Source organism: Platalea leucorodia (genome assembly GCF_965183815.1).
Source record: "Platalea leucorodia genome assembly, chromosome: 1".
Classification (NCBI taxonomy): domain Eukaryota; kingdom Metazoa; phylum Chordata; class Aves; order Pelecaniformes; family Threskiornithidae; genus Platalea; species Platalea leucorodia.
This window is the reverse complement of record NC_138823.1, coordinates 37,669,449-37,682,586: the sequence shown is the minus strand read 5'-3', so window position 1 is coordinate 37,682,586 and position 13,138 is coordinate 37,669,449. Positions and strand designations below refer to the sequence as shown.

Sequence of the window (13,138 nt, the reverse complement as noted above, 5' to 3'; positions counted from 1 at the left end):
AGCACTGACAAATCAATCAGTTGAATTCCCCTAAACTGTGAGAATAGGAACTAGAAAAAAGCATAAGAAGTGATGAATATGCAACATGTATTTCTGATAAGTTTTTCTTCTGATAATGTATCAGTAGTATATCTAATGTGTGATCTAACTCGGAAACGTGTATTTACATTTTTTTAACTTTACTGAGATAAGCGATCGGTGGGGGGAGGGGGCAGAAAAAAAAGCACCTGCTAAGTGTGGTTCATTGCTGCACACGTTTTGAAAATGTGTATTGTCCAAGTTTTCCATGGGATGGAATTGAAAGGATTTCCATCAATCTTCAAAACATATTTGCATAGTTAGAGTCTAAAAAAAGATCTAATGGTTTTTTTGGTAGGCTCCTGGAAGGAAGGAAATGCTTGCAATTCTTCCGTCACAGAGCAGTGGTCGCATTCATCGAGGCATTTTAAGTATGCACCTGGCTTTATAATTATTTACGTCTCATGCATAAAAATACCTAAGCTTAAGTCCTTTGCTGAGTCAGTCCCCTAATATACCAATTGTTTTTTTCGTGTACAGCCTTCTTTTTCTGATCACCAATCATGAACACTTAATAACCGTTACTATAGTAGTACTGTACTGGATCTGTCTGGGATGGAGTTGATTTTCTTCATAGCAGCCCATATGGTGCTGTGTTTCAGATTTGTGACTAAAACAGTGTTGATAACACACCAGTCTTTTAGCTATCGCTGAGCAGTGCTTGCACAGGGTCAAGGCCTTCTCTGTTCCTCACTCTGCCTACCAGCAAGCAGGCTGGGGGTGGGCAAGAGGCTGGGAGGGGACACAGCTGAGACAGCTGACCCCACTGAGCAAAGAGATATTCCTTACCATATAATGTCATGCTCAGCAATAAAAGCCGAGGGGTAAATTTTCTGAAGTAGCCATTGCTTGGGGAGTGGCTGGGCAGTGGGACGTGGTGAGTGATTGCCTTGGCATCACTTGTTTGTTTTTTTTTTTTTTTTTTTCCTCTCCTCATGCCTTCGCTTATTAAACTGTCTTTATCTCAACCCATGAGCTTTCCTTGGTTTTGCTCTTCCCATTCTCTCCCTGTCCTGCTGTGGGTGGGAGTGAGTGAGCGGCTGGTGGGTGCTCAGCTGCTGGCTGGGGTCAACCCATCAGAGGTAGCCACAAAAATATCTGCTGCTTGAGTTCCTAGTATCACCCTCCCTCAGAGAAGAAGTTTGTTCCAGGTACGTAGAAGCTAAGTCAGTGAAGTTTAAAGTGGAAATATGATGCGATTTTTTTAACAGTTACAGTAATGAATCATTGAACACAGAGGAACAAGTGGCTTCACCTTAGACCTTGAAATTGGAATAAGATTAATTCAGCTGATCAGAGAAAGACCATCTCTAGCCTGTTGAGTTAGGTTTTAGGAAAGGCAGTGATGTGCCGTCAGTACTGTTTTATGGCTGTAATTTAAGTACATCAGTCCAGGTTGTAATAGTCTTTCCTAGTCTTTTTCTATGAGTATTCCTTTCGATGAAAATCCTATAGACATTTCAGAAAACCAGTAGTTTTCATTTTCTTCATTTTCTTTTGGTTGAACTGTGAAGTGCCTTGCCTTCAGGGTAGAATTTCCACCGGTTGATAGAGTGGGTGGAAACTGAGGAAGATTTCTGAATTACACTTCAGAGAAACCTTATAGTGTTTCTGCTGTAACACGAACTACCCTCGTTTGATAAATCCTTGCCGGGTTCAGGTAATGATATGGTAGGCATAATTCCACAAGCGTGAGATTGTTATGCAGAGATACAGGACTGCTGAAAGAAGTGTAAGCTATTATAGAAAATCTTTGTGATTTGAAAACCGTGGGTGAAAATGTGATAACTGTTGACATGCTTGGCATATCTGAGAGCATGTCTTTAACCTTTTGTTCTTTTCCTGAGAAGCAGTTAATGTTTTAGAGTAACCTAGTACCAGTGACCTCCCTTTTGGCAGCATTCTTGTCTGAAATGATTGAACGGGAGAAATCTTTCAATAATAAAGCCAAAGAGCAAAGGTGTTTGAAGCTACTTTGTGAACTCAGAAGTGGTATAATACATTTGAGACAATGATATTTGATATATCAAGAATAAGATAAGAGGGAAAAAGCCCTCAAAGGATACATAAGTGAGAAAATACAGCAAGAGGTTCAGGTAGATATTGCACGTTATGATGTGCATGATGGGGTTTGATAAACTGTCATGAGCTTACTCAGTGAAACTTCAGAATTGTACACCAGACCTCATCTATGCAAAAGGTTTTTGTTTCTGGATCACTAAGTAAGATCAATGATGCATATTTTATCAACTGTTAAATACATGAGTTGGATTTATATCAGATAGGGCTAGTTCATCCAGCTCAGGGAACTGATTATATGATTTGCAAAGGGTTTGTAGTGGAAAGAATATGTTGTTTCCATTCCACTCTCCAGACTCTCCCTAAACATATGGTTAGTAACGTAGCCCCCAAAATTGGTCTTCTGTTACTGAAGTGGTACAGATATTTAATAAATGAACATTTAAGGAGGATTGTTAGCTATTCAATGACACTTGTTTTCAGGCTCCCTCTTATTATTTTCATTGTATGATCCAAAAGTGTAGCAATTTTGTGTATCAGAGAGTTATCAACCTGATTTGAGGTGTGAAAAAAAGCAGTTTGAGACTTTGAATGGTAGTAGTCTGGGTCTGAAAATGTTAGCCGTGCCACTAGTCCTGTATTGTAGATTTCCCTACCAGTGCCACCTTTAGGGGAATTTTGTTTACACATATCAGGGCCACCATATCAGCTATGTACTTTCTCTTTAGTTGTACGTCCAAAGTAATTTCTTTATGGGGTGCATGCCATGCTGTGTACTGCAGTTTTGTGATACTAAATTTAGCTGCACGGGTAAATGCTGAAATGGCGGGAATAAGTAGTGTTGAGGCTTTGAATGAAGAAAGAGTTGCTTGAAAATGTTTTAGTCAGTTCCAGGTAAAAGTCTGAATATTCAATTTTCACAAACAAGCTGAATAGGACTATTAATCCTCTAGAGGTTTACTCTCAACTGTTTTTCTACCTTGGTTAGTTTGAAACAACTAGTATGGTGCAGGCATGTGAATTGTGTTTATGTGGAGATTAGCTTTGTGTTGAATAATTTATTTCATAGGGAGATGTGGTGATAATTTCATGAATGCTTAAAATATGTTGAAGTCCATTTTGATTATAGTCTATAATGTGATTTTCTTCTTTTAATTCTGAATTGCTCAAGAAGATATAAAGCCTAGCTGTTTTCAGAAAGAAGGATGCTGGTATTTTTCCTTCGTTTCCATAGAAAATAATATTTTGTGATAGAAGCAGTGATTTTTACCTTTCTGCTCTCATTTAATAATTGCAAACTTTTATTTTAGTCAGTAAGAATAATATTGAACTATACTTTTTTTTTCCCTTGCTTTATTACTGCAGAAATCAGAAAGGGATTCTAAAGATAAAAAAGTGTCAATCACAAAGAAGTTCATTAAACTTACTTTCCTTCCACAGATTTTCACTCAATTCTATATCTTTGTTCACTTACAGCCTGTATGAAGTGATTAGCAAAAGTAAATTTAGATGTCTGCCTGTCTTCTAAATGTCTAAGCTCCATTGTAGTCAACGGATACGTAGCCAGTACAGTCAGTGGAGCCTGGAGAGCCATTCTTCTTATCCTAAGTAGGCATACCCCGGCTAGTCAACTGGGAGCTCTCTAGGCTCCTTGACTTCTGCATTGATAAGATCGCCATTGACATCGGTGTGAAGACTGCTGTACGTAATTGTCTTAATTTGGAACTGAATCACATCAAAACCTTGTAGTTCAAGCTAAGCCACCTAGTCTCTTTGTTTGGTCAGGAGAGAGACAGATATCTTCTGAGGGCAATTCACTCTACCTGCCTTAAAAATCTAATTTAAACCATGGAATGAGAGCATAATACAGCCAAAATCTGTGCACGCTCTGCGGTATGCTGTAGAAGTCTATATAATTAAAAACAAAACCTGTGATTGTTGTGTAGTTACTGTTATCAATTACAGGGCAAGATAGAATGTCTCTTAATTAACTTAATAACCTGATAGGTACATTTAGACATAGCTAATTAGAGGTTTCTTGTAATTGGGCCTGTGATTAATAGACTGTGAAGACTGTTTCATTTGTCTTAAATGCATGGACAGTCACAAGGAAATTAAAATTTGAGCCTGCATTGCATAGCTAATGGAGGACCTCAGGATAGCACAATAGTGAAAGATTATTCTCTTTATAAAGAATTAATATATTAAGTCGCTAGTTTAGACCTGTTTTTTTCAAGATCTTTTGCAGCCTTATCAATGTGTGTGTGAATCTCTCTCTTGTGAAATATCCACAGATGAGCTTTTGTAAGTTTCTTTTAAAACAGTCTATCTTACATAGTTTAATAAAAGTAGTGAATGTAAGAACATATGAAGATAGAAGAAAGTAGAAATAACTTTTCATTTCTGGTTTGCACAGGGCAAGGTAAAATCCTTGGAGAAGTTAACTTCCAGATTTTCTGGAGTTTATATCACCTTTTTGCCTATTATTTTTTCTTCTGGTCAGGGCAGAACCTGGTTTGGGGCAATACAGTGGGGAAGCAGCAGAAACAAATGTATTCATGCTAGGGCTCTGGTCTTGTAGTAATCGTGGAAGTTCACTTTCACCCCTTTTCTGTGTATTGCAGTATCTCTCGTGGGTGCACAGGGAATTAATGGCTATTGACATCTGAAGAGGCTTCTTCACTTGCTACACAGCTGGAAGGGGAGAGACTGAGGGGAGTCCCACTGATAGAAAAGACAAGAGGACATAGAGTGGAAGGAAGACATAGCAGTGGAAAGAAGATAGGAAGAGAGATTATGGGTAGTGAACGGTTCATCTGGCAGCATGGAGAACCAGTTCTCCATGACTGTTTATTTGTTGTTATAAGGCATACTGTGCACAGAAGAACATGTTAGAAAGGTAGACAATTTTTTTTATTTATCTTCTTTGAATTAGGTGAAATTGGGAACAAGTAGAAAACATAGAAATTTGAGCTAGAAAGGCAAAAATTATAGTTAATTATTTTAAGAGACATATAAATGTCTTGCATTTCTGTTTTCATGCATAGTTGAAACTTATCTGTTGAATTTTTCATCAAGAAATGAATCTCAGTTTCAATGTTCCTGTGCCATTTTTATTCTGCTGTTAATGCAGAGGCGGCTTCATTGAGACTAGTTGGTCTTTTTCCTTTTCTTTTTCTTGTGAAACCTTGCCTACTTAGCACATTGTGAGTCAGATCAGACTGCTGCTAACCAAAAAGGAATTTTATTTTTGTAACTTGTTGTACACTTTAGTTTTTCTTATTTAATACCTTCACTTTTGTCATCTTTTTTTGAAGCACTTCAAACTTGTAAGAGTATATTTAGAGTACCATGTAGTATGTTATTCCTGCTGTCTATTAAGATGTCATCAGAGCAACAGATGAGAGCATCAAATAAACTTTGGATAGTTTCATCAGAAGTTTAAGGTAGTTTGTCTTTTACTAGGGAATGGTGCTGAGATGAGAATACCCCTAATAGGCGTTCCTAATCTGTAATGTCTTTTCACCTTCAGTGAAGTACATGTTTTTACTTAAAAAGTGACCTGAGTGCTAAGTACGGTTACTGTTTGTGTGAAGTTCTTGCTTTTTTGTTGAGGGTTTTTTTTTGGTTTGTTTTGTTTTTTTTCTCTTCCCCCTTCTACCCCTCCACCCTGTGGCATAGCCAAGCAACCAAACACAGGCAGGTAACATGTTACCTTGTAATTGCCCATTTGCTGTGGATGACAAGGGTCTCAAAGGAAGCATGAGCTTGAGGAGCATGGGTTGGGGGCTGAGCGGATGGAATTAGGTCCCTTGATGGACTGAGTGTCAGAATTTGGTGGGAGGGAAAAGGCAGTGAGGATCATGGAGTTGTGATCCTACTTCTGGGATCTCTGACAGTGTGTGTGGCAGGAGGATATGGAAGGAGGTAACACCTCCTGCATGTGAATGTGGATTTGCACAGAGCGTATGTCTGAAGCTGTTATCATGGCTATTGTTACCACTGGTTGGGGTGGAGGTGTTCTTTGACAATTCTGCAGAGTTCAGGAACCCTGCTGTAGTAAGTTGGAGACCACTTTCCCACCTTGCTTGGAGCATCTTGAGAAGCAAATCCCTAAGAGCTTCTTCACTCCCTTTTGCAATGGAATACTCATAATAAAGAGCTACGTCTTCCTTAAACGGCAGGGTTCATAATCTGAGTCATCTTTGTGTTGGCTTAGAGCTGTATTTACTTTTAATGACATCTCTCAAAGTGCTTGAGGCAAATCAGTTTGAGGCTTATTACACAAATAAGTAGTATTTTTTTGGAACTGCATACTATTTTCAGTTTATGAGGATTCCAGCAGTGTTATTTCTTTTTTGCTTTAGGTGTACAGATTGGTACGGCTCATTTGTTATTCCAGATAGATAAAAGTAGCTTGTATCTATAGTTCTTTTAACTTTTCTAATTGCTATCACAGAATAGAACTGATTATGCTCTGGGACAGCACAGATCTCTATATCACTCAGGCCTTATTACCAATATGTTAACAGTAGATAAAAAAGTGGCCCTTTTGAATAAGAGCTAATTTCACATCACCTTGGAATAGCATTTTTTTTTTTTTTTTACTTTGTGCAATTATGTTGTTTAGTTTTATTGCTATGTCTCAGAATAAGGTGAAGAATCCAATAATCCCAATAATTATTTTATTAAGTCTGTTTCTGTTAATTAAAGACCATTTCTTCTGTGACAAGCAAGTCAGTTATGGCAACAATCAAGTAGCTTTTCTCTTACATTGACATGTAGGCATTTAAAAATTTTTCATCTCCGTATTATCTTTTTTAATGCTACATTAATTTTGTAATGTATTATTAATAGATTGTCACCCATGCATGTCTTTAAAAAATTAATAGTGTCAATGCATGTATCTCAGTTCTCATCATCTTGTTTTTATTAATCTAAGACAGAAAAATAATTTCAAACCGTAATTCAGAGAAATGATTTAAATCACAAGTTAGCTATTACAGATTGACACTTTTCCTTTGGTAACAGAATCCTCTGCAGTGGAATTCCTACTGCTATTGTGGTCCATTACAAGAACAAGATTACATCTTTCCACTTGTCACTAATTCTGCATTTGGCAGGGAAAAAAGAAAGGTTTGCTGTTAGAGTGTTGCCAAGCAACCAATATATGAATTACTCCAATTTCTGGATTTTTCGTGTATGATGTATATCAGAGGGTTTCTCCTACCTTGGTGAGAGACAGTCTAGATGAAGTTACACTCCATAGTTTTACCATTTCTAAGATTAGTAAGTAGCTTAATATCTCCCGATGAAGTTCCATTTCAAAACCAAAGAGACTTTTTTTTTTTTTTGGTTCCCTGTAGATAATTTTCAAAAATCATGTCACAGATGATCATATCTTCACAAGACATAAGATTGGGCAAGTTTTCTCCTTTTTTTTTTCCTGAAGTTAAATTTCTCTTTCTGAAACGAAAAGCTTGTTTCTGTCTCATTTTCACTTCTACCTCATTGTTTATACCACTACTTGAATAAAAAAGAATGGAAAGTCTTGGAGTGGACAAAGATAACTTGCTGTGTCCAAAAAATCCTGCATGCTGTTACTCATGTTTACTGTTATTTGGTATACTCCCTCTTAAGTATCTTCTTCCAATACAACTAACTGATGGTAATACTAAGTAACTAATAGTATTTAAAAAATTATTCATTGAATGAACATGTGTGGAAAAGATGAAGCGGAGATAGACTTAAGTGCGTGGAAGTTATGGCAAGATTTATACTTGGGGATAGATTAAGAAAGAATAAATGCTCTTAATAATTTAGCCATTTTTTTGCCCTGATTTTGTTGTGTATTCCTGTAATTTTTTACTTCTGTGGAGCTTTTTCATTTTGCAGTGGCAGCCACAGATTTCCTGTGGAACTATGTGGATTTCAGGGTCACCTCCCACGTTAGTCATTGAGTTCCTTTCAGGGCGCATGCCCAGCACAGAGCCACAGCTTATTTCTGGATTCCTAATCTATGTTTTATGTGTAGGGAGCCAGGATGAAACTCAGAAACAATATGGAGAGTGCTTCTCTTTCTGCAGCCCTGCAACGCCAGGGTGTGTAACAGCAATTTGATAGTATCAATGCATGGCATAGGAGATGGTTTCCTGTTGACATTGGGTTACTCTCCGTGTCTGCAACAGTGTAATAAAATACTTGCTCATGTCTATACAATCATATTTTGGAGGACTTGCTTTAGAAAATGTCTGCCTGTTTGATCCGACCTTGGAGTTCCCAGATATGAATGCATATTCTAACCAGATCATTGTTCCACGTCTGGGTGAGATCAAAAATGCACCAACCTTCCTGATACACCAGTTTCCAATGAGAAGAGACTTGGATGTATGGGTCAGAGAAGAGCTACTCGCTGCTCTGAAAAGGTGCTTGTTCTGAATGGTTATTCAGATTGTTTTGGGTAAATTTGAGCAGGTAGCAGTGGTTAGGTTGTTTAATGTAAATTCCAGTGGATAAGTGACTGTGTAGGCTAAGAGCACTTCAGATGTGAACACTTCATAGGGCGAAGGTAGTAGTATTTTGAAGAGATGGGTGTTTCCAGCTGTTTTCTTCAAAGTTGAAAACAGGCTTTTCCTTTATAAATGCTCCTTTACTTTTGGTAAATACAAGATTAGTTTAGGTGCAATATCCAACTAATTTTTTGTTTTGTTTTAATTTTCTAAAGGAGTTGATGACCAAGCTGATAACAGAGACACCTGACCAGCCAATCCCATTTCTAATTGATCATCTTCAGTCCAAACAGGGGAACCGCAGTCAGCTTCAGAGAACGTTGTCTGGCTCTGCTGCCCTTTGGGCAGAGAGTGAAACATCAGGTATGTTCTGTATGCTGGGAAGGACTAGTCTCCAGTATAATCCCATACTTTTGTCCGTGATTTCCTGGAGGCACATGTACCTACTGAACAGGTACTACTCTGGTTTTGAGCATGCACAATAAATCCTGTTTGTCCAGTAGATACTGAATTTCATATATATTGTTGGCTGTCAGCTCAGCCTATGTACGTATCGTGTGAGTATGGGTTGGAGTTACAGGGTGGAAACAACCCCAGTCTCAATGAGAAAGAAGGTGTATATAAAGGTCCTTGGATTCCCCTGCTGTCCTCTTTGTTTTCCTTGCCTCTTTGCTTTGTTTTACTTTTCCCTCCCGTGGTGTGTTTGTGCCTGAGATTAGCCTCTGTTGAGGTATTTTCTTTAATAATACACATTTTTAACAACCCATCATTCCAACACTTAATGAGAAGATGCTATTACTACTTTATGAACTCCAGTGTGAATAATTTATGATTGTAGATCTTCAGAAGCGTAAAAAAAATTTCTGAAATAATACCTGCTCTGATTCTAAAGTAGAAATTTTAGCTTTGATATTCTGGTACAAGCTACTATTAGAATGTTGGTTTTGTTTTTAAAAATTGACTGGTGATCTGTTTCAGACTATATTAGATTTCAAGTAGTTGCTAGTAGTCAAAATGTTAATTGCCTGACAAATCAACTTTTTATTTATATCGAATGTAAAGTTTTAAGCGTAGGCAGTCAAACTGCCAAACCAAGGAGGTTAAGGACTTTTTCATAATAAAAAGTAAGATGTTACGTTTTTAATGAAAATCATATTAATGAATTTCTAAATTTTGATGCTTAGAAAATGGAAGACATGAAATTTAGCATAAATAAGAAACAGGAGAACAAAAAGAGCTGACTTTGGTGTGGAATGATAGGTCTTGTTTTTTTCTGGATTAATCGTTTATTAAATCTTTGAAAAATGACCCTACAAATGTTATAATTGCCTGACTCGATTCTTTTAACAGAGAATAAAGGAACAAGGAGAGATTTTAGAAGTTATGATAAACCTTGGCAGGTAAATGCAAAAAAGCCTAAAAAGTCAAAGAGTGACCTTGCCGTGTCCAACATTTCTCCACCGTCACCGGAGTCCAAGTCATGTAAGGAAGCTTCACTACATTATTAATTCGTGCATACTTCAAAACCCATAGTATGTTTTTCTGTTGAATTAGGATTAAAATGGAAAGCAAACTATGAGCAGTTGAAATGGCTGCATATATATGTTAGAAGAGTTTGAGTCTTGCTTTACTTTCACTTGAATTATGAATATTTAATAATACCCTTGGTTGTCATGTATAGATAGAATAGAATTATGGATAGATAGATAAAAAACAGAAGAATATCTGGGTGTCATGCACAATTTTATGTTCAGATAACGATTATGATTTGATGTTTTAGTTTGCATTGCCATTTTGCATGTGTAAAATCTGTTCTGTTGATATTTGTCCTAATAGTTTTTTTTCAATGGGTCAGGCAATGCAAAATTATGAATATGCTGTTCAAGATATGGAGGCAGTGTCAGCAGAACAGGTGTACTGCTCTGAGAGTTGCTGAAGGAATCTAAATGTACACTGAAAGAAAAGGCAGAATAGAAATAGAGTGACTGAAGAGAATATTGTCGATGACCTGTAAAATAGAAGTAGTAAAAACAGAGGCAGCAAACCTTAATGAAATGTAGTGCTTCCTATGTACTGGCTATTGAAGAAATTTAGTTCTTAAGCTTGATTTTTAATGGATTTTTTACACAAATAAATACAGGTACAATATACATACATATCCATGTATAGGTACACAAACAGACACAAGTGTATATACAAGGTTTGTTCTCCAAAATAAATTGCAAAATTATGTTTTCTTCAGTTGACTGTTGTAGCTTTTTGAAATTTTTGTAATAGCCAAATCTTTTTAATCACTCAGAGTGTGATTAGGTGGACCAGATGAGAATAGAGATATATGGTATGCTACAATAGAAGGCTTGCTGTCTTTCCTCTAAAAGCAAGATGGGGAAGTCTAGACTTCAGTGGAGTCAAAGAAAAATCTCCCAGTGGCCTCAGTAGTTCAAAATATAGTACAGCAATGGGTAAAGTAAATCATGATAGCTTTATACAATAGAGATGCTGTGCTTTTGGGTAATTAACAGTCTTGTATGGTTATGAAACCTTTTTGCTTGAGAATAAATAACTAACAAGTAAAATATAGCTGTACAGGTAGCTGTGCCCCACAGCACAGCTTTTCTCAGGACTGTATTGTCCTAGCAAGATTTATGGATTATTTTTTCTGGAAATGGAGCATGTGTCTCTGTTGCTTCTTCATGAAGCACATTCCCTGCTTCAAAAAGACTCAAATTTGATCATCAGTTCTGCTGTACCTCTCTATAGGCACATGAATTTTTAAGTCAGTCCAAAAGTAGCATGTGGATTTTAATTCACGTTCACTAAATAGGGATATTTAGAGAAGTGGTGATAGTCACTCATAATCTGAGTCTAGTCTAACAGTCTTTGCTGGATCACAGCAATTTATGGAGATACGCTGTTAGAAACAGTGGCCAAGGGTGTTGTGAGCTATTCCTGTCATCATATTGTGTTCTTCTCCTCCCTCCCAGTGCTTGCGCTTCAGACTCTGTGATATGCATCAAGTAGCTTCCATGCCATCTCCTAAAGATCTCAAGTTCTCAGTCTTTATCCCAGGTAGGGGTGTGACATCCTGTCACTCCCTTCATTTGTGGGCCTACTACAAGTTTCATGCTTGTTGGTCCTTAGGTTGTCCCAGGAGAGGGACAAAGAGGAGGATGGGCACTCTAAACTACCAGGTCACATGTCAAGCAAGGAAATAAGTTATACATCCATAATAAGACTGGACTCAAGGATCTGTCCTTGTGGACTGAAGGGCATCTAATGATGCTTTTCAATTGGTAAGGCTTGCTCTCAAGCTACCCTAGTCCATAAGTCTAGCAGCAGAGTTTGTGGGAATGCAGCTTTACCCACAACAGAGGAAGATAGCATTAGGGTGTGCTTAAGGCCATTGGACGTACATAAATACATGGCACTATATGGGGTTCATTCTGAGCATGCTGAGGGAGGAGACTAATATCATTACAAAGCCATTCTATCATCACTGAAAGGTCATGATGATTGTGGGAGGTTCCTGATGACTAGAAAAAGGCAAACATCACATCTATTTTGAGGAAGGGCAGTAAGGAGGCTTTGGGGACTACAAGCTGATCAGCCTAACCTCACTCTCTGGGAAGGGTATTGAGCAAATTTTCCTGGAAGGTGTTCCCAGCCACAAGAAGGAGGAAAATGTGATTGGGGACAGCAAGCATGGATTTATGAGATCAGACAAGCCTGATCAGATCAACCTGATTGCTCCCTTAGATGAAATAACTGGTCCTGCAATCAAAGAAAGAGCAGTGGATGTTTAATAACTTGACTTTAGCAAAACCTTTGTCAGTCTCCCATAGTATCCTTATAACTCAATTGATGAGATATGGATCAGACAACTGGACAACAAGATGTGTGGAAAGTTGGCCCAACGGTTGGGTTCAAGGGGTTGTGACTGGCAATACAAAGTCCAGTTGGAAAGCCTATCACTAGTGGCATGCTTAAGGGACTGGTACTGAGACCAATACCATTTAAAAGTCTTTCTTAATGTCCTGGATGATGAGGTAGAATGTTCTCTTAGCAGGTTTGCGGGTGAGACCAAATTGTGGGAAGTGGTTGGTATGCTGGGTAGCAGGGCTGCTATTCAGAGTGACCTCAACAGGACTGAGGAATGGGCTGAGAGAGGAGCCTCATGAAGTTCAACTGGCAAATGTAAAATCCTGCATCTTGGATGGAATAACCCTGAGCAATATTATAAACTGGGATCTGAATGGCTAGAAATTGGCTTTGCAGAAAAAGACCTGGGGTGCTGATGGACAGGAACTTGAATATGAACCAGCTGTGGCTGCGTGCTCTTGCGGCACTGCAGGTGAGCTGCATACTAGGCTGCATTAGCAAGAGTATAGCCAGCAGCGTTTATTTCACACTATTGACATGGCATCTGGAGTATGTCATGATAGACAGTGGTGTACTGGAGCAAGGCCAGTGGAGGTCCACCAAGATGATGAGAGGACTAGAGCACATGATGGACAAGGAAAAGCTGAAGGAAA

General features: G+C 38.1%; 1 protein-coding gene across 1 annotated transcript in view; it reads left to right on the top strand.

The window, feature by feature from the left end:
- LOC309586750 (uncharacterized protein C8orf34 homolog) overlaps positions 1-13,138 on the top strand; it is a gene marked incomplete at both ends in the record, with an annotated part of 200,211 nt that overhangs the window by 23,542 nt on the left and 163,531 nt on the right. The window contains 2 exons of the mRNA XM_082304141.1: positions 8,822-8,969; positions 9,957-10,088. Of these exons, the coding sequence (XP_082160267.1) occupies positions 8,822-8,969; positions 9,957-10,088 (280 nt within the window). The remainder of the gene's footprint in view (positions 1-8,821; positions 8,970-9,956; positions 10,089-13,138) is intronic.